The 23,686-nt window shown below is 34.0% G+C and overlaps 1 protein-coding gene across 2 annotated transcripts in view; it reads left to right on the forward strand.

Moving 5' to 3' along the window:
- The window catches only part of LOC138696970 (uncharacterized), a 34,394-nt gene that overhangs the window by 6,033 nt on the left and 4,675 nt on the right, over positions 1-23,686 (forward strand). The window contains exons 1-7 of one of the 2 annotated variants that reach the window (XM_069822512.1): positions 137-212; positions 3,940-4,073; positions 4,547-4,628; positions 4,713-4,759; positions 10,988-11,023; positions 15,621-15,756; positions 16,990-17,072. In XM_069822512.1, coding sequence (XP_069678613.1) covers positions 158-212; positions 3,940-4,073; positions 4,547-4,628; positions 4,713-4,759; positions 10,988-11,023; positions 15,621-15,756; positions 16,990-17,072 — 573 coding nt within the window. In that variant the 5' untranslated portion in view covers positions 137-157. Of the gene's footprint in view, positions 1-136; positions 213-3,939; positions 4,074-4,546; positions 4,629-4,712; positions 4,760-10,987; positions 11,024-15,620; positions 15,757-16,989; positions 17,073-23,686 lie in introns of those variants that run through there. The other variant, XM_069822511.1, reaches the window with a different exon arrangement.

Genomic DNA, 23,686 nt, shown 5'->3' on the forward strand with positions numbered 1-23,686 from the left:
ATGGAATACATTTACACATTAAATTCAATTTCGACAGAAAATTTATATATTAATTATTACGCAATGTATATATTTACACACATGTGATACAAGGAATATATTTTGAAAGCCCAACTCGTATAAAAGCTTGCTCGTTGAGTCTCACTCAACATTCACGATGAAGTCTCTTTTCGTGATCGCAGTTGTGTGCCTAGGAGTGCTGGGGTTCTCAGGTGAGTACCAAGTCTGAAGGGAACACCATCAATACACAGAATAAATATTTATATTCTCATTGTTAGGCCTACTAACATTAATATTATCATCATCATTATTATTATTATTATTATTATTATTACTATTACAACTGCTAATATATTATTATTACTATATGCATTTTTCTTCATCAGTACTGTCCACAGCTGAGGTCTCCATTGCAAAGCACTTACGGTCAAAAGACCCGTGCACTAGATTAAGACCGGAATATAATTGTGGAATAAATTTTGTAGCTTCAGCAGCGTTTCCTCTTCTACTAACAAAGCCCTATCAGCAGTAAATCTTACATTTTATTCTTATTTCTCCTATCATCACCCCCCCCCCTTATGTCCTGAAAACAGTTCTTCACTAAATGCTCCAAGTATATTTTGAACAGTGTAGGTTATAAACAGCATCCTTGTTGAACTCCTCTCCCTATTCCACTTCCCTATGACTTTGAATCATATAAAAGATTATTTAAGAGTCAGCTCTGTTTCGAACCGACCGTGATTTTCTTCAGGATCCCCATAAGTTCATAGGAGTACATTTATTTAATGTCTGATAACTAGACATCGGATTTTTAGGCACTAAAAATTGCAGTTTTAGGCGCCTAAAATAAGCTCAAAATTTGTAAAATTAGGCTCTATTTTAATGAAAATAGGCATTTTAGGCACATCAAGATATCATACTTATTTCTTTCACTGAAAGTTTTAGTTATACACTAAAATGAGCACAAAAAAGTATGTTTAAACATTAAAAAAGAATACTATATTATATTTATAAACAGAGCTGCACAAATTTAATATATTGAAACTAATGAAATAATGATTATTGATATCAAGATTACTCATTTTAAGTTATTGAAATTCAGTTCCATGCTCAGACTTTATTATAATTATCTTCACAGTACACCACCAGAATTTTTTCTAAATTCTCCACAGTTAACCTTTGCCTTTTGTCACTGAGAATCATTTTGAAAGCAGAAAAACTTATTTCAACCGAAACTGATGTGAGAGGCGCAAATTTTAAATTAGGTACAATAGAAACATCAATACTTACTGAGAACATTTACACTTTCCCCCGATATCACTCTTGATACTTTTTCCAACAATGAAAATCCTACATTCTTATTTAATACGTTGTCCCACTTATTTTTAACTTTTTTCCCAGTTTCGCCCAAAGCAGAATGTATGTTCACTTGAGCTTCCTTTACTATTGCTATTTGGCTACAAAGAGATTGTTTTTCACGTTCTAATTGTTCAACGCTTGCAGGTATGAAAGAAAAGTTTGATGTTATGTAGGCAATATCGTTTTTCACTCGTGAGTCATTCAGACAATCTTTCACTGCTTTCACACACGCTGCACTATCAGTTTCAGGTAATTTATCAATAACTGTGACCACTTCTTTAAAATACTTAGAATAATACACCACTGACTGAATCCAGGTTCCCCATCGTGTAACAACCGGCTGAGGTGGGAGTGGGATATCTGGAAAGTTCTCTCTGAATATTGAAATCCTGGATGGGGCTTTACAAAAACATTTTTTTTGTGTTAGAAATAAACGAATTGACAAGAGGAAATTCATTCCGGATTGTTTCAGAAACCCAGTGAAGGCCATGTGCTAGACAGGTTACATGCGTGAGGTTAGGATAAAATGTTTTAAGAAGTGGAGCTGCAGCAACCATGTATGAGGCAGCATCAGTACAAAACAACAGAACTTTAGAATCGTCTATATTACATGAGTATAAAGACTGTAGGCCTTTATTTACAAAATAAGCAATGGCTTGGCTATTCACTTTCGAAAGTTCCTTAACACATACGAGGTGTGGAATCGAAGGTCCATCAGGACTAAGTTTTCCTACTACCATATTTGCTATATACCTATTCATAGGATCTGAGGTTTCATCCACAGAGACCCATATGTGAGAATCACCTATATCCTCCCGAATGGAAGCTAAAGTTTCATTGTATATTCTGACTAAGTAATTTTTTCTTAGGGTCGACTCAGATGGGATATTTTGTTTGCAGTATTTTTGTAAAAACTGTCTTAAAACCGGATTTTCAATTGCATTCCAGGGAATGTTAGCAGCAACAAACGCTCTGGTTAAATCAGCATAGAAATTGCTGCTGAGATTGGATGAAGTAGGCTGTGTTAGTAAAGTTTGTTGCAGTTGATTTTTCTGCTGAGCTTTAGCCTTATGAGCCGCTCCTTGCACATGCTGCTTTAGGTGGCACTTCTTTTCTTGCGAAATCTAAAAATGTAAAGTAAACTGAATTAAAATAAAATCCTAATTGTTGTATTGCCGTATTTCTATCACAAAGTTAGTGGGTTCGAACAATCAAAATTTTAATGACCTGCAAATAATTTAACTATCGGAATTTAAAAGGTTAAAGTGTAGTGGTCTTAAAAAGAATTATACCTCAGGATAGCTCAGTCAATGTATAAATATTATAGGCCTACTCATTAAAATTAATAGAATTTATATATTTCAACTATTGTTACATACCTGTTTGCTACAAATCTTGCAGAATATTATTTTTCCATCATAAGCGAATTCTGAATATTCTGTTAGCCATTGCCGGATCAATGTAGATTTTGCACTTATATTTTTCGGCATTATCGCGTTAAACTTCACAGGAAAACGTCCTACGCTCAAAACTTCTCAACACAAATAAGGCGAGGGAAAGAGCAACTGTTAACGAGCATTCAAATGAACCGTTGTTATTGAGATTCAATTGGACAAAAATGCAAAGTTCCACTTATTGTTGCATTTCCTGGTAGTGTTAACACTAGGAGGGCCATTCTTTTAAATATTTTGTAACGGTTTACCCTACTAATTCGCAGTTTTACGACTTTTCATAAATATTTCAAAAACACTCTTTCTCCAAAAATTGTGATTTTATGACACTCTGAAGGGCAGTACAGCTAATCGGTTTCAGACCGAAAACAGTCATTTTTATAGTATAGTGTATCTCTGAATCGGTAGCAGCACATGTTGTGATTGTTGCCTGCTTCAAAACTAAGGTTGGTTCTTTGTCGGCATTTATGCCTCCAAACATGTTAAATTCGGTGAAATCTGTTGCGAGTGTCGTGAGATTCAAAACATTTTGTTTCCTTTATCAATGGTTTCATGGCCGGTGTGACGCAAACTTTCCACTTTTTAAATGCCTTAAATTTCGCAGTGAATGCATGTATAAATTATAAAAAGTAAGAGTAAAATGCGAAACTTTACAGTGAGTTAGGCATTTTTAGGCGAATATTAACAAATTAGGCTCTAATAACCGTTTTAGGGCATTTTAGGGCACTATAAAACTCTTTGAATACCTTTCAATTTCCATTAAACACAAATATTAATAATTATTTTTACTTTTCTCCTAAAGAAACAAAATAGGCATTTGCCCTAGAATCCGATGTCTGCTGATAACTTACCATTCCTTAGTCACGGATGTATGGAAAGTTGGTATAGTTACTTAGTAATAATTTAAAACGCCGTTATTTTTGTTCTGCAACTAGGGTACAAGTAACCACTTACATATATGAATGTTTATGAAATAACATTTCCTAAAAAAAAAAAAAAAAAAACGATCAAAATATGCCAACACGGAAATTTAAATCTCCTGAAAAAAAATTACAAACACAAATGTCTACGAATATTCATGTCGCGAAGTTGACAAATATACATTAGACGATCTATTTCTTCATTGCAGGACATTCCTCGTCCCTTGATGTGGATCTGGACGGACTCAAAGAAGTTTTTCTGTCTTCTGATGTCGGACTCGAACCCTTCACCGCTGCTCATTTGTCACGAGTACGGCGTAACGATGAAGAAATTGAAGAAAAGGTACATTATCTACTCTTCTATGACATCAGATTAGAGTACTTTCTTAGCCTGGTAGTGCTATCGTAGCGGAATATGTTTGCAGTAAGATATTAGTTCCATTCAGGGGTTGATCGTGCGTGACAAAACCTGAAAAACTAGCATAGCTTAAGGCTGTGTTGCCAGACTGTACCCATAGAAACATCTTAGCTTTGGTATGGTGAGGAGTCTAAGCAACAATGCGAGCAACAAGTATAACGGTATGTGTAACACTGCCATATTTAAGGTACTCAGCGTAACTTCTGCTGGGAATGTCCTCAGAATGTCTCACAATGTTCATTCACATCGGATTCACTTCTTTTTGAAAATACGTCTGTTGGAACTTTTATCTTCTTCCAACATGCCGAACACTTGGTTCAAATCTGAACCTTCCACTTCGGATCTGATCGCAAGCAACGTGCATTTATTAACAGTTTGTTTGTATTTACGTTTTCCAGTCATGCTGCGGAGATTTCAACAGAGATATGGCGAAGAAAAAAGCTAAACTTCGGAGGGAGTGTTACAATTCTATGAAAAATAGTAAGTTTTATATTATTGGTCCGTGAATATTTATTTTATGAATATCCAAATAAATAAAGAAATAATATTAACCAATTATTTCAGGAAAATTTGATTGCGATAAATCGAAAGAAGGACTTCAAGCTCAATATGTAAGTATTCTTTTTGTTATAACTCCTATTACAGTTAAGCATCAGATAATATTATCGAATCTGGATAATTATGATATTTCCATTGAGATTAATTAGGCTACAATAAATATATCATCTCCTTAACTTATTTATTTATTTATTTATTTATTTATTTATTTATTTATTTATTTATTTAACCTGACAGAGATAAGGCCATCAGGCCTTCTCTTCCCCTCTACCATGGGATTGTAACTACAATATTAAGAATACAATTACAATTACAATTAATATTGAATATACAAATACAATAAAAATCAAAGTACTAAGAGATTAACAGTCTAATAAGAGCTAGGCAGTTCATTGAAAAAATTAAGAAGAAAGAATTTTTTTTTATTAACTAAGTAAAAATTAAACCTACTCTACGCAGTAACAAAATGCTTAATAAGCTTGCTTTTGAACGCTACTAAATTCCGACAGTCTCTCATGTCACTGGGCAGGGTATTCCACAAGCGCGACAGCGAGATTGTGTATGATGATGAATACGATGATGTCTTATGTGTTGGTATGGCTAGTATGAGGCTATTTTGCGTGCGTGTGAAGAGATTATGATATGATGACAGGTAACTGAAACGGGAGGCAAGGTAGGTAGGTGTAGAGGTGTGAAGGACTTGGAAAAGGAGAACAAGAGAATGAAAATTTCTACGTTCGTTAAGCCGTAGCCAGTTTAGAGTTTGGAAGGATGGGGTAATGTGGTTAGAGCGACGGACATCGCAGACGAAGCGAACACAAGAATTATGAACACGTTGTAATCTTTGCGACTGGTTGACATTGAGGTCGGTCAGTAGAGAAACACAATAATCGAAGTGGGGCATTACTAGTGTTTCCACTAGTATTTTCTTGAGTAATAGCGGGAGGAATTTTCGAATGCTGTTTAAGGGATGTAGTATGAAAAGCATTTTCTTGATAATATGGGTTTTGGTAATTCCAGTTTAAATCCGTGTCAAATTCAACTCAAAGGTTTTAAACACAGGAAGCAGAGGGGATTATTGTGTCGTTTAACTTGACTGGAAGAGCAGTTTCAGATAATAACTAGAATATAATTAATCGCTATTATAATTATCAATAATGCAATTAGTACATTAACACTACTTTCCTTTTTTAAATTTATACGAAAGGAAAACAAATCTTAGGACATTGTGCATATGATAAAAAAATGATAGGCCTACAAGAAATGATAAACACATGACAATGATATGATATATGATATATGATATGGTATGATATATTATATATGATATGGTATGATATATGATATGGTATGATATATGATATATGATATGGTATGATATATGATATATGATATGGTATGATATATTATATATGATATGGTATGATATATTATATATGATATGGTATGATATATGATATATGATATGGTATGATATATTATATATGATATGGTATGATATATTATATATATGGTATGATATATGATATATGATATGGTATGATATATGATATATGATATGGTATGATATATTATATATGGTATGGTATGATATAAGACATGGAATGATATATGATATATGATATGTGATATGATATAAGATACAATATATGATACGATACGATACGACACGATATGATATGATATGATATGATATGATATGATATGATATGATATGATATGATATGATATGATATATGATATGATATGATATGATATGATATGATATGATATATGATATGATATGATATGATATATGATATGATATATGATATATGATATATGATATGATATGATATGATATGATTTTATACCTGCTCACATCGGTAGTAATAGCCCTTCACATTTCTGTAAACAATAAACTATCTCTTTAACATAAACATATACATAATATAGTTATACATAATGATGCCTATAGGCCTATAATTAGTATAATTATTGTTACGTAACGCTTACATGATCATCTACTACATATTAGTTATTAATTAATTTCAAAAAGGCATATGACTCCGTTAAGAGAGCAATAATAATATAACGTAATATTCTTATTGAATTAGATATTTCCCAAGAAAGTAGTTCGATTAATTAAAATATGTCTCAGTGAAACTTATAGCAGCGTCCGTATAGGCCTGCTTCTGCCTGCTTCTTTTCAATTCACTGTGGGCTAAAGCAAGCACATGCACTATCACCTTTACTTTTTAACTTCGCTCTAGAATATGTCATCAGGAAAGTTCTGGATAACCGACAGGGTTTGGAATTTAACGGGTTACATCAGCTGCTTGTCTATGCGGATGACGTGAATATGTTAGGAGAAAATCCACAAACGATTAGGGAAAACGCGGAAATTCTAGTTGAAGCAAGTAAAGCGATTGGGTTGGAAGTAAATCCCGAAAAGTCAAAGTATATGATTATGTCTCGTGACCAGAATATAGTACGAAATGGAAGTATAAAAATTGGAGATTTATCCTTCGAAGAGGTGGAAAAATTCAAATATCTTGGAGCAACAGTAACAAACATAAATGATACTTGGGAGGAAATTAAACACAGAATAAATATGGGAAATATCTGCTATTATTCGGTTGAGACATTTTGTCTCCAATTCTGCTATCTAAACACCTAAAAATTAGAATTTATAAAACAGTTATATTATCGGTTGTTCTGTATGGTCGTGAAACTTGGACTCTCACTTTGAGAGAGGAACAGATATTAAGGGTGTTTGGGAATAAGTTCTTAGAAAAATATTTGGGGCTAAGAGGGATGAAGTTACAGGAGAATGGAGGAAGTTCCAGAATGCAGAACTGCAGGCAGTGTATTCTTCACCTGACATAATTATGAACATTAAACCGTAATGTTTGAGATGGGAAGGGCATGTAGCATGTATGGGCGAATCCAGAAATGCATAAAGTGTGTTAGTTTGGAGGTCTGAGGGGAAAAAGACCATTTGGGCAGGCCGAGAAGTAGATGGGAAGATAATATTAAAATGTATTTGAGGGAGGTGGGATATGATGGTAGAGACGGGATTAATCTTGCTCAGGGTACGGACTGATGGTGGGCTTATGTGAGGGCGGGAATGAACCTTCCTAAAAACCATGAACAAGTACGTAAGTACTTATATTAGCATCACACTTGTAGAAACAAATTAAAATTCTAGACTTCTCGCATAAATCAGAACTGCTTTTTGTACTTTTTCCCGACACCAACCTTGTTATGTCCGGTGAAATGTTGTTTTCTGCAGCAAAATAAACTCTAATGGAAGACCTAAATTGGCAAATATTCCAAGTATATTGAAGTAATTTTTTCAGAAGACCAATGAATCTATATAGGCTTGCAATATGAAAATTGAAATAAATAACTGTATGATCCAAAAACACAGGCTGAGAGTCGGACTTGGGATATTCTTTTTTTATAGAATGGTACCCTATGCAAAACACAACTTGCCATGTAAAAAATCTAATTCGGTAAATTTTGGACTGGGATATTGTCATTACAGGTATTCAATTGTAACTGTGATGCTATATTTTTTGAGTCTGATGAGTAAGGATCACAAAACAAAGCCAACTTGGGATGGAGCAGATCAATATATTTATATTGCCTATGAAACTCATCCCAGAGAGTTTGTAAAACATTGCAGTATTTTACACTGTTGAGCAAGGTGTTCAATGGCTGAAGGCGTTGAAATTATAAAAATTCTGTTTTGAGGTCTTTCACATCCGCAATGAAATTTCATCTGTAAGCTTTTAACAATATTTATGAAATCACAAGTTAATTGATTCTTTTTTGCATTCTCAAATGAAAACGTTCAGAAGCTCGAACCTATTCGTAAAAAAAATTAAGGTACTCGATCCATGTAGAGTCAACTAGCTCTGGAATGTCTCTATTCTTCTATTATGAACTAGCCGTACCCGTGAGCTCCGCTGCACCCGTTAGAAATAAATATAAAGTAATTACATAATTAAAATAGGATGTTTGATCCAGGGAAAATTCGTGTTTGATAGAAGGATAAATCGTTTAATAAGTTACTTAATTTAAATTGCATCCAAATAATTAAAATGCGGTCATTTTGGTCCAGAGACACTCATTTGGTGCAATGACAATTCCTTTAACATGTTTCTTAATTTTTATTACATGCAACCATAGTTTAATGAAGATTGACATAATTTTGATTTAATGTGTATATTTTATTTTACTTGTTATAGGTTTCTATTGAATTATGGTAATAACTTAATTTTAACCCTTGTTTTCTACGTATTCAGTAAATGGCGCTTGGCCCACTATGGTTCTGAACTCTTCAAATTACTTAAATTATATTGTATAAATTACATATTATATTATATTATATTATATTATATTATATTATATTATATTATATTATATTATATATTACATTACATTACTTTACATTACATTACTTAACTTTACATTACATTACATTACATTACATTACATTATATTATATTATATTATATTATATTATATTATATTATATTATATTATATTATATTATATTATATTATATTATATCAGAAGTTACTGTAATAACATTATAGCATTATGTCCATCTAGAGAAATTACACTTTCCAATGGTGAAAGAATATTTAATTATACAAATCGGTTAATTTAGCTTCCGATATTACTTCACAGAAACACAGAAACAGTCTCTGTAGGCTATCTTTCATAGCTTTCGTTTGTTGCTGTCCAAGGCCCCTTATAGACGAAGTCATTTGTTTTTTAATTCATTACACGGCCTTAGATGGCAGTTATTTTAATTTTAAAACTCATTTATCTCATTAAATATCAGTCCTATCAAACTTTTTCAAGGAATAAAACTTATCGAAAATTAGTTTTAAAGAAACTTTTGTTATGTAACATTTTTCACAAAATCAATAATAAGCGAGATATTTCGATTTATTTAATTCAGGCCCCCTTATAACCCCCTTTTTAAATAACGTATTTTTAATGCCATATAGCCTAAAATCTAAGTTACAACGAACTTAATTTATATTCCAATTTTCATCGAAATCCGTTCAGCCATTATAGCGTGAAAAGGTAACAAACATACAGACAGACAGACATGCAAACAAAAATTTCAAAAAAGCGATTTTCGGTTTCAGGGTGGTTAATTATATATGTTAGGACCAATTATTTTTCGAAAATCGAAAATTACCAGAAAAATTTCGGCTACAGATTTATTATTAGTATAGAATCCAATAAATAACTTATTGACGCAATTAAAAAAACCTGGACATAACTTTTTCTTGATTTAACCACAATCGTAAGAAACGCCGTCAAACTGAAAATTTATGTACGAAAATCTGGGCAATTTATAGACACAACTCGTGACTGACATGTAACGAGTCTGCGTCATTAGCAGCACACACTTTTGTTTCTACTTCATTCGGTAAACATAAAAACAATGCTGTGAGGAAGAAGCTCTACAATACATCTTCACGTACATTTACTATTATTTATTTTGAATACATAATTCTGTAGATGGACTAATAATTTCAGGCGTTCGACACTGCTTGTCTTTGTAACTAAATTATTTACACATAGCAAACGATGCATATCACCTCCACTTTCATTACATAAGAAGTCAAGAGTGCAGTCAGATTGAAACTTAGGTTTACTACGTCTAACTCAATATCCAACGTATTTACAACCCTTGTGTTCACCAGCATCCCTTACGTTCTCTGAACAGCGCATGCGAAAGGTGAGGCACGCTTGCGCTCTCGTCGACATCAATGGGTATAGTGCCAATGAGCCCCTATTTTGTTCTTGCATAATAATCATACCTTGCTTGCAAATTTAAGTACATAACAAAACATAATCCTGAAACATATTATAGGACATAAGTAAGGGAGAGTTGGGTACTATCGGACATCGGGTAATACTGGACTGTGCGTTTCTTTCATCTACCATAGATGGTAGTGCCTGAATGACGTGGTTACGTAACTGTATGAGACATCACAGAAACGTAACCATGTCATTCAGGTACTATCATCTGGTTGCGGATGAAATAAACTCACTGCCCGATATTACCCGATGTCCGATACTACCCAACTCTTCCCTAATTCATTCTTTCATTCAATGTCCTGCCGGAAGGGCAGGGCTTTCACTACAAAGCTAGCATTCTACAATCCTTTCTATTTTCTGCCTTCCTCTTTGTCTTCTTATATGCTCCATGTATATCTCATTCATTTTTAATTATGAAGTATTAACATTTCAAAAAATATCTGTTTCAGTGTGCGGACGAATGTATATGCAAGAAGCAAAACGCGGTAAGTGTGGTATGTGACTGAGGAGGTACATAATCTTCGTCTAATTTCTACAAAGTTTTAGTTTCAATATAGGTACAGCGCTCAAATAAATTGTTGCATATTTTTATTGCAAAATTATTAAATACTCGTTATTTATTTCTTTTTCTGGCTGAAAATTGTTGAATATTAGTTTCTTGCGAACCTGGGAAGACAGGGTCGTTTACGAACATCTCGACACGCTAAGGAAAAAGGTTAATTTGGGATCAATTAACGCAAATTTTATTCTCGGTTATCCTGCAATATCTAGGAAAATATTTTCGTACATTTCAGATATCTGGCGCCAATGTGATCATTTTATATCATCGTATTAATAAAAATAGAATATGACGCCGAAGCGTCGACTGCTCTCATAATGGGAGAGATTTCGACATAATAGAGAATGACAAAGGTAATAAACACTTTAAGAACTAATATTTACAACACAAAATATCTTCATGCTCGACCATGCCGAAATGTAGTAATTATACACCTGGTAGCTGTCCTTTAATGCATGTCATTAAAGTACACCTACTCATTAAAGGTCAGGTCTTTCAGCCAATGACGAGTCAGGTTACAACTGTTCAGCCAATGACAGGTCAGCTTTCTACCGTTATAAAACCGCAAGTATCGAATATTCTCGGATATGCAATCGAAAGAGAATTAGTGAAAAGTCACGGAGGCTGGAAATCCAATACTGTCGCAGAAGGTTATGTTCTGTTACTATAATAATTAGCGTTAATTGTAAATAATATTCAAATAAATTCAATTTGTCATCTCGTTTTTCAATGTCTAATTTAATTTCAATGTTATTTCTGTAGGTTCTTATGGCATAGCAAGGTCAAAGTGAACATCTGTTCCTCGAAAAAAATCAATACTTTCGCGTCTGCCAACATCTCACAACATACGGGACATTGGTCTAGGTCAGATACAAAGAAAATTAGTAATATCAAGTTATAAATATGGTCGAGCATAAAAAGTCGTATGAAACACGCCTATAATGGTAATTAAGAAGCTCGTATGAATATTATGAAACTCGCTTTCGCTCGTTTCATAAATATCCATACTCACTTCTTAATTACCTTCATTATAGGCTCGTTGCATAATGTACTATTCTGAAATATAAATATTTTATAACACTTTTACTCGTGTTGGTCACACGAGAATTTTTCACTATTGACAGTGCTCACAATAGCTTACTTTTCTTAAAAGTATCGAGATCTCCCAAAAGAACCCTATACGCAATATTGCTTGGCCTCAAATATAAATATGCATATTTCTTCATAAGTTGGCAATAAAATGATATGCAACAACTTATTTCAGTACTTCATGACCTATCTGTAGGCCTAATTCTCTTTGTAATAATTTCATGTAATTTATCTTTATCAAAGCCTTATACTTAATCCACGATTATTCGTAACATCTTCAGACCTGTTTCAGGACTTTTCTACTAGTACACAGCCACGTCAATTTACTTCGGTTAGGTTATGGTATTGAAGGCCGGTTTCTCGAAAATACGAGTATTAAAGTATTCTTTTTAGATAATGAGGCCACTAAGTATCACAAGCTAATTCAGGGGTTCTGTTCACTAAATTATCCTGTTGATGGGACAATAAGGAATACGTCACTCTTCGATCAAGATCGGATGGCAGACCAGCCATGCGAATAGTGTCGCCAACTAGCATTTCCAAAATTCCCTACATAAACAAGAAACCATCAATTTCCATTGAAGCAACTACCTGAAAATTTGCATGAGGAAATTTATTTTAGTTACTGAAAAGACATATCAAAGTGAAAAGTACCAGTAATATTCTGTAAATTATAGTTTTTAGTTTAAAGAAACGTTTGAATCTCCGTGTGGGAATCCTAGAATCCGGAGGGACTTCTCCCCAGCGGCCATACCTTGAACTCCATCACTGATCCTCGCAGTAAAAATAACACAACTATGTAAAACATGCAAAAAGCTTTGAGTTGAATATAGCTACGGTTAAAGTAATGAGCAATTCGCATGAGCTGTGAATAAACTGAACGAATTTACAACAATTACACTTCTAGGAACATGCTGCAGGTTTCAGTGGCTATTGTCCATGGGAGCGACCTAACATTACGTGTAACTATGAGGCACCTCTGATTTCTTAAGAAGAGAGTTAATATCATTCAAACTAAATGTTTCTCTATATGCTTCGTTATATGTACTTTATATATACGTATATATACCATGTTCATTTCAAAGTATAGTCCATACTAGTGGCTTGTGCAGCAAATGCTGCAAACTAAGTTCATTACACGTTCAAATAAACATTTTTCAGATTTATTGTCAATGAAGAATACCAGACATTCGGAAAGTAATTTGCTTCCATAAGAATGAAAAATACTCTCTCTCGAGCTAATACTGAAGAGAACCACGCATATAAATATCTACACCACACCGCCATTAAATATATGAAAAAGACCCAACCCCACTTGATTAATAATTATAAAAATATTTGATTTTTAATAATATTATCTTACGTAATTTTTATAGCTTTCAGTAACATATACTATACAGCCGCCACTCAGTAAAATATAGAAATCAAAATCTAATTTAAGTTATTCTCTATATCTACTTATATAACCCCAAAACGTTTCACTTTCATATCATCAATACAGGATTAATATGTATAATTAATTAAAAATAGTCACATCATGGCATTAACTACAATAATATTTCATTTCTAGTGGTAAGAATGTCATGAAACCACCTCAAGTTTTGTAGTTTTTAATATCCAATACAAGCTGTAACCAGAAAATTACACACTACAGAATACAACCTGTAAATTATTTTTAGTAAGTTAAGTTGTTAATAACCAATTTAATTTGAGCTCTAAATATGTCAGCGTTCTTGCAGATCATGGCCTTCGTGTAATATTGTTTACTGTAGTATGTATTTTGTTTCATTCTGAAATGCAACACGGCCGACTTGATTCTCGCTTCGCTTCTCCTTTACAAAAAAGCGAAGGGAATATCAAGTCGGCCGTGAATGCTATTAGCCAGATCTCAAAACTGACGACAGATGGATTTTGGAAAATAGGAAAATTATGTTTAAAAATTGACATTTCACTGAAAACTACTATTTTTCCGAAAAACTTTGAGTTCCAAGCTTCAAAATGAGGGATCATTTATTAAAATCCGTCCAGCCGTTTTCCCGTAATTTCTATTACGAGTTCAAATTATATATATATATATATATATATATATATATATATATATATAGGGAATTAACATTGCTATAAGAAATTCATGTACAAAAAATTGTAAGTGGAATTTCACGTAGCTGGCCATGTGTAATAAATTAGTAGGCCTTGTATCTACTTATTATTGCCAACTTAAATTCTGTTGGATGGCATTTATCTTCAAACAAAAGATGATTATTACTGTTAAATACGAGAAAAATTCTCGTATTTAACAGTAATAATGCAACTGACTAGTTCACACTAGTCGTGTAATATTCAATGAGGTGGGCGAGACCTCATTCATATGAATATTTGATATAATTATATAAACTGTTAGCAGTTTTCATTAAACTGATGTTGAATATGGCCACAAAGTCATTTAATATGCGCTCCTGCATACATGACTTGTATCGTCTCAAATGCAGGTAGTAAGGCCGTATAATAGCATTACGAGAGGGGTTCGGCCGGCGCCGTGGATCGTGTCCCGGCATGGCTCAGTTGGTAAGAGCGTTCAGCGCGCAGAGCTGAGAGGTCGTGGGTTCGATTCCCGGTGCCGGTACGAATTTTTCTCGTATTTAACAGTAATAATGCAACTGACTAGTTCACACTAGTCGTGTAATATTCAATGAGGTGGGCGAGACCTCATTCATATGAATATTGATATATAAAAGATGATTATAATACAAGATGAAAACATTTTATTCCTTGAACTGTATGAAAACAATTCTTTGAGGGAGGTAAGAAACCTACTTGCTATTACTAGACGAGTACATACCATAAATTCCATGGCAATACACAATTTAAATGATAATAGCAACTCCAATTTTGAATCATCTAACCTAAAATTGATAATATGTTGTCAAAGGATCATGTATAAGTTTCAATAATCAGTAGAGTCCACACCTGTGGAGTAACGGTCAGCGCGTCTGGCTGCGAAACCAGGTGGCCCGGGTTCGAATCCCGGTCGGGGCAAGTTACCTGGTTGAGGTTTTTTCCGGGGTTTTCCCTCAACCCAATACGAGAAAATGCTGGGTAACTTTCGGTGCTGGACCCCGGATTCATTTCACCGGCATTATCACCTTCATATCATTCAGATGCTAAATAACCTAGATGTTGATACAGCGTCGTAAAATAACCCAATAAAAAAATAAAAAATAATAATCAGTAGATAGTCTTCTTTTCTAAACATCCTACTACCAGTACCCAGAAAATACACTGCACTGATACACAATAAGAACTATTCTTCTAATATTTTACATGAAAGATAATCGTCAAGAATCCCAACATTTGACGATCCTAACTTATATATAAGTAAATAGAAGAAATGAAAAGAGATCGTGTCACAAATGTACTGTTCTATATATTTTCAGTGTGACGGAAAGGGAAATGTGAAGCCGGAAGTCTTCAAAAAGGAATGCCAACATTATTTTGTGCAGGAAGAATTGAATGATATTGTCAAACCCTATTGCAATGATGGTGCCTCCGGGGCAAACGCTAATGCAAAAGGTTAGTTCACTGAATCTCATGCGTCCTCCATTACGTCCTGGTACAGTTGTGATGTTTCAATGACGTAGAGACAACTGCATGAAAAGCATTTAATTGCACCTCTGCAGCCCAGAATAAAATTCTCCTTCGATGTTATTTTGAATTGGTACATTTTTTCACTGCCTCACACTCAATTCCATGAAGGACAAATATTTCGCAGATACGTGTGTGCTGAAGGAAAGAAGAAATATCAGCGTCTGTAGTTTCCTCCGTAAGGTTCTCAAAGCTGACAACATCGTCAACTTCGTTTGTAAATCCTTCCCATTACATTCAAAGTTTTTCTGAATATTGTAATAGGAAATAAAAGAAGAGGTAACCAATCACCGCGCACATCTTCAACCCGGCAGAGCTCTATGTTACTAAGTAAAAACATACTGCGTGTTCAGTTCAAAGAGTGTCGTGGCTCGCTGTATGTCGTCATGTGGCTAGCCGATGAGCCTAGAGAATTCAATCTTCCTACACTTCCGCAGAGGTGTATAACCTATGAGGCAGAGAAGTTGCCTAGCAAGTACGGCGTTTATTCTAAAGAGTACATACTGTAACGCCGGTAGTGGCAAGAATGTGAACTGTTTGGAAATACGTACTGTCGGGATATGGGGAGAGGGTTAAGACGATTGCTTACGTATTTGTTGACATTAACTTCGACGGTCAACATGGACACGGAGCATTTGATTTGTGTTGTGGAATGTTACTGTACGCAACCGATGATAACAAATACCCTACGTACGACTTGCCGGCGCAAAACACAGTTGGAAAGAGGTTATGGTAACATACAGACCGTACAGACCGCCATCTGTTGCTACGACGTTCAAGTTATACCGTACACGTTCTCAAGTTCAGATTGAAGAACGCCTTAAATAATAGGCAACTTCTCTAACATATAAACTGAAACTCGCTTCAAATCGGTGACCCAACAACAGTGACGTCATGATACACTTTGAAATGAACACCCAGTAGTTGAGCTGCCATTTACTAAAAAAAGAAAATACATAATAACCTGAGAGATGCGGAGTGAGTTGAGAAAATATGTGCGATCACCGTCGAGTTAAAGATGTAAGCTCATAGGTAAATATTAACAGCAATTGAAATTGAGATTATTTTTAGTCAAACGCAAAGTTTAGTCTATAATTTTATGTGATTAAGAAACTACATATGAAATTAAGTGCAAATAAGTTACTAAATCGTATCTTCCAGGTGCAGCAGAACAACAGGGATTGAAATCCTGCAACCTGGCGGCAGGCATGGCTTACAGTTTCGTGCACTTTATTGTAATAGCAGTAAGTATCATGACTTAACACACACATCTTTACAGATCTGAAATTAGACAGCATTACTAATGTGACAACGCCTAGAAATAGCATCAGCTGAATCGTCCAAGTGCACTAGGACTACAGGGACATCATTTTATTTTTACAATAATAATAATAATAATAATAATAATAATAATAATAATAATAATAATAATAATAATCCTTGGCGCTACAGGCCATGAAGTGCCAAGACCTAACATTTTCAATATTAACCTGACTATGCCTTTGGATTAACGATTGAGAACCGGAAACACTGTTTGCTACTCTCTTTCACGACCGAATTTTGACGACACTAGTGTAAAATACAAACAAATCACTTTACTAGGTATAGGAGGGAAGAAAAGTAGTGCATCCATTTACATAAACCAGGAATTAACATTGCTATAAGAAATTCATGCACAAAAAATTGTAAGTGGAATTTCATGTAGCTGGCCATGTGTAATAAATTAGTAGGTCTTGTATCTACTTGTTATTGCGAACTTAAATTCTGTTATCCTTCTTCCGAAAGATCGAGGAAGGTGAGTTTATTCAAATAATATATAAACCTTATGTATTTCGTATTTCAATAGTGGAAGGAAGGTGTTAATTTTTCAAAAGAACACGATATCAAAAGTACAATACATTTTATCGTGTGATAGGGAAGGAGTCTGTGATGAGGGGATAGTAGCGATCCTGGTGGCTAGCAACTATCTATGGATGCGTATTTCAACTGTTTATGTTTGCATATTTAGTAAGTATTGAGCTTCGCAACTGTATATACTAAACTGTGGTTTAGCCTTCCCCTTTCTGTCCCTCTTTCTTCAATGGATTTAATAGTATGTAAAAAATTCACGTGTATAATATTAATCATTATCTTTCCAAATAATACATGGGATCACAATAAATTCCTTAAATGTGTCCATAATCTAATAAATGGCTATAAACAATATTGTATTCCATTTACTCTGATGCATTTCAAAATAATTGTATTACAACATTAAACGTATTTAGGCTTACAGCTTACAACAAACAAATGGCTTTTAAGGAACCCGAAGGTTCATTGCCGCCCTCACATAAGCCCGCCATCGGTCCCTATCCTGTGCAAGATTAAGCCAGTCTCTATCATCATACCCCATCTCCCTCAAATCCATTTTAATATTATCCTCCCATCTACGTCTCGGCCTCCCTAAAGGTCTTTTTCCCTCCGGTCTCCCAACTAACAATCTATATGCATTTCTGGATTCGCCCATACGTGCTACATGCCCTGCCCATCTCAAACGTCTGGATTTCAAGTTCCTAATTATGTCAGGTGAAGAATACAATGCGTGCAGTTCTGTGTTGTGTAACTTTCTCCATTCTCCTGTAACTTCATCCCTCTTAGCCCCAAATATTTTCCTAAGCACCTTATTCTCAAACACCCTTAACACGTATTTAGGCTACATTCAAATATTAAAATTGAAATGTACATATTCGGTTGTACTGACTTTTCCAATTTCTGTATTCAGGTCAGAATACCCTTACACTATTTACAGCTTAAGACACAGACGAATGTGACCTTAATACCTCCTCTTAACTATGTCTTTCATGTCCCTTCACCTTCACTTAACCCTCCTTCTAATTTATCACACATTGTTAAGCTACTTCACCTCCCCTATTCTCATTCACACTAAAAGCTATTTATGTTAATTTCCTCATTCAATTACACAGCCACCTTTCTAATAACTAACTAAATGATTTCCTCTGTACATAACATAAATAACTTCAACTTATCAACCCTGTTGACTATTTCAGGAGGAACATTATCCATTATTAAACTCGCCTTGGAATCAGTTTGACATTAGCGCTCTTACCTTATAACATTGGTTTCACTTGATGTAACAAAACAATTTCAATTCCTTGACAAAGTGTATCCGTTCAAATCTATTTTTACATTATACAGACTGTAAAAAATATAAGTTACAAGGCCCGTTGGTAGGTAGATGGATACCATGTAATCATATTTTGTTAATAAACCCATGTCCAGTAACGCTTTGTTTACTTCTTCCTAACTTTTGGGATCCGTACTGCCTACGTCGTCTTCCGCACGTGAACAAAGCGTTTCTGGGCATGGGTTTATTAAGGGAACCAGGTAGTACAAAACTTGCTCTTTAAAACAATATAAATACTGTGGGAGGTATTTCTGGAGGTAAGCCCTTTAAATAACCTCTTTAAATTTGACTGTGAATGTAATTCACATATCCCTCTGTTTTTTAAATGCAGTTTTCCACAAGTTCACATTTTTCAAACTCAAGTGCATTTTTCTCTGAAACCAATGAATCAATTTACATAAAATTTTTACAGTGTTTTCTGCAGCTTATGTACTACATAGTAGGCCTACGGGTTTAAGAATATCGCAGACATAACACGGGAAAAAAATACATTGAAAAAAATTGCAAAAATATTAAATAAAGTTCAATATTTTTCTGTTTCACTAGGGATGAAATATTTAACTAAATTTTGCTTTAGTATTTACAATACACATTACTATATAACTTTAAAAAATGCAAGGTATATGAGTGAAGATGTTCGAAAGTAATGTGCACCTGAAGAATGAGGTACATTTTACAAAGTGGGATAACAGGTTATCAGTTAGGGCCTTTCTTTTGCACTAGGATACGAAACTATTTAGTTGTCTTTTATACCACTGAATTCAGAATGATTGATTGTATCACATGGAAATCTTCATTCCACTCTGAGCACTGAAAGCCTAGAAATATTGAACTAAACTTTTGTACTGAAATTTTTTAATCGCACAGGCATCACTACCCAGTTCCCTTGAGAAAATGTGATCACATGGTATCCATCTACCTAACACCGAGCCTTGTAACATATATTTTTTACACCCTGTATAATTTATTAACCCTGCTATTATTTCATCCCTCTAATACACCATTTCCTCAGATTATTTACTGCTTTTCCTGCCCTACTATCACCTCCCTCCACACTCCTAAATCGATTAACATTTTCCGAACTTCCCCTTATACTCCCTGCACTTCCCCTTTCTCCACTCTCTATTTCATTGATTCAACTTTCTTCTCTCACTCTTTCTGCCTTCCAACATCATGTTCTCCATCTCTGTTACCATCTGATATTTTGCTTATTTCTCCACTTTTCTGCAACTTTGTATTTCTTACTTGGACTTGCGGTGACGTCATTCCTGGTCGTCTCTCTAATGACATCGTCGCCTGAACGGAATTTGCTGACATTGATGATTTCTTCCGACATCCTTCCATCGCAATCTTCAGTGTCACTGCCCTAATGCCTTCCGAAACTTTACCTTTTTTATTCCTTCCACTTTTTTACAATTCTTCTTACTCTTTTCTTCATCTCAATTTTTTTCTTTCATTTATATTCTCTCCATTTGTCAACTCATTAAAGTTTTCTAAACAAAATTTGGCATCGAATAACTCCCCATTAATTTTCAATTTATCCTTAAGGTATCTTGCATAGTGTTCATGTTTTCTGGCTGCTTTCATAAAGAGCACTAACAGCTTCCTTCAACACCTCATCTGGTAATCAAAATCTTATTCTATACTAATACTCGAATTTTTCAATGCTTTCTATATATTATCCTCTCCTTAATCATCCGATCAAAATGGTCAAATTAAAATGTATAAAAATACTTACTTTATAGCACGGTATATCAATCCTTCAATACAAAGTTAATGAATAAACAAAATGACAATTTTCTAGCAGTGCTAACATTCATAAACGACATTAGTAATTGAATAACAAGATAACGTTCTTTACAGTTTTATTTAGATAACTTGTTACTTGAGGTGGTGAATATTTCTCTTCTTCTTTATAGTCAAAGTTATGAATATTATAAATTATCAATACAACTTAAGAAACCACGAAGTGATTCCTTCTATAGAAATTGTTGAATGACAAAAGACAGTATCTATTATCAATTGCTGATAAGATTCCTTAGTCTTGCATTAATTGTAGTTTTGTCTATATTCTATATTTTTTTACAATTCATGTTGGAAAATATTCAGCTAAGCCTCGTGTTAATAACAAATGTCAAAATATGATTAAGTATTATTCAGTCAATATGGCTTAAGCATTGCATTACATATGAAATAAAAAACATATGAGTATATATTGATAATAATAATAATAATAATAATAATAATAATAATAATAATAATAATAATAATGTTTTATTTTCGCTGGCAGAGTTAAGGCCATAAGGCCTTCTCTTCCACTCAACCAGCCTTAATCAATACAATACATAAATTTAAATTACAAATATTTTCACTACACTTAAAAGGTTCTCCAGCAATAATCTTCACTACAAATTTATTTAAATTTAGATAAATCTATAAGGTAAAGTAGTAACTTAATTTATGAGCTAATTTAATTCAATGAATTATAATTAATTTAATATTTGAGATAGCTAGTAAAATGAAGAAAATTAATTTAATATAAGCTTACTAGGACTATATTACAGGGAGAATATATATATATATATATATATATATATATATTTCTATTTCTATAATGAGAATATTAATGTAATTGTCATTAGAGGTATTGTAAATCTATTTAGATAAATTAAAGATAATAATAATAAGAATGGACAGATGTTAGTTTCATTATAAGTAACAAATATTAATCAGCAATTCATCTGTTAAGTAAGAATTTATGTAATTTTGACCTAAATGAAGCAATTGTCCAACAACCCCTTATATCACTCGGAAGCGAGTTCCAATTTCTAGCAACTGAAACTGTATAGGATGAAGAATATAAAGATGTCTTGTGGTAGGGTATAATGAGTAAATTGTTATAATGAGATCTTGTACTTAGCTGATGATATGCGGATAAATTTTGAAAACGAGAAGCCAAATATATTGGGGTAGCGGTGCGCAGAATTTGAAATAAGAGAACAAGAGAATGCAGGGCTCGTCGATCGCTTAGCCTTAGCCAAGACAGAGTTTGGAAAGACGGGGAAACATGATCACACTTACGAATATTACAAATATAACGGACGCACGCATTATGCACACGTTGTAGCCTGCTGCTCAAATTTGCATTTAGGTTACTTAATATAATATCGCAGTAGTCGAAGTGTGGCATCACGAGTGTTTGTACAAGGATTAATTTTAATTTATCAGGAAGAAAGTGCTTCAGTCGCTTTAATGAGTGAACAATGGAAAATATTTTTTTGGAAGTGTGATTCACTTGTTCATTCCATTCCAGGTGACAATCCATATAAATACCAAGGTTCTTCACAGTCGTACTGTATGGAATAGTAGTATTATTTACAATTATCGGTGGCAAATTTTGTTTGTCACACTTCGATCTTTGATGTTCTATTAAGATTGCCTGCGATTTACTTGCATTTAAATTAAGTCCGTGCGTTTTCGACCATATGGATATAGAATTCAAGTCATCATTAACTTTAGTTATGGCGTCATTTATGTAGTTAGGTCGAGTATGCAGATAGATTTGTATGTCGTCAGCATAAATATGGTGTCGGCAGGATGTTAGATTAGAAGAAATATCATTAATATAAATAGAAAATAGTAAAGGTCCTAGGACAGAGCCTTGTGGTACGCCAGTCTTCGTGGTACGCCAAGTGGAATAACGATTATTAATAGACACGCACTGTTGGCGTTCACGAAGATAGGAGTCCATCCACGCTAACGCATTATCAGAAAAATGCAGTACTCTTAATTTTGCAATTAGTAAGTCAACGTCTACAGTGTCGAAGGCTTTGGAGTAGTCTAAAAGTGTTAGTATTGTGATCTGTCCTTTGTCTAAAGCTTCACGTATATCCTCAGTCACTTTAAGCAGTGCAGTCGATGTGCTGTGTCCCGTTCTGAAGCCTGATTGGTAAGGGTCAAGAATATTGTGAGTATTGAGGTAATCTGTCAGTTGTTTGTGCACAATTCTTTCCAAAGCTTTTGAGAGAACAGGAAGAATACTAATTGGTCTATAGTCATTAGGTGTTACAGGTAACTTAATTTTAGGAAGGGGACGAACAATAGCCTTTTTCCATATGTCTGGGTAATGTGAAGTCATTATGGATGCATTGAATATGTGGGTTAGTGTCGGAAGAATTATGTCCATAATTTTGTTCAGAAGTTCTATATTTATATTGTCTACTCCTTGTGATTTTGACTTGATGCGCTTTAGTGCTGATTTTACGTCAGAAGGTGTTATGTAGGAAAAGAAGAACTTGTCTCGTGCTGGGGCGGGTGTAGAGATTAATTCATTAATAGTCTGTTGTTTCGTTGCGGCGTCAGGTGCGTGGGTAGTGGTGGATGTGAAGTAATTGTTTAAATCATCTAGACAAATTGTATTGTCAATTTGTGATTTAGATTGTCCCAGTCCCATTGACCTAACATTTCTCCACATTGATGTGTTACATATTACTTTGATACAAACGTTTTCGCCTCTAATGGGGCATCTTCAGGTACAAATATAAGTATAATCTAAAATCAATTAGAATATAAACTTACATATAAAACTACCTTGACTAGAATAAAATATGACATGGTGACTATGTTATCAATCAACATTAAATTGTTCTGTCAAAATTAAAAACCGAATTGATT

This window comes from Periplaneta americana, chromosome 3 (genome assembly GCF_040183065.1).
Source record: "Periplaneta americana isolate PAMFEO1 chromosome 3, P.americana_PAMFEO1_priV1, whole genome shotgun sequence".
Taxonomy (NCBI): domain Eukaryota; kingdom Metazoa; phylum Arthropoda; class Insecta; order Blattodea; family Blattidae; genus Periplaneta; species Periplaneta americana.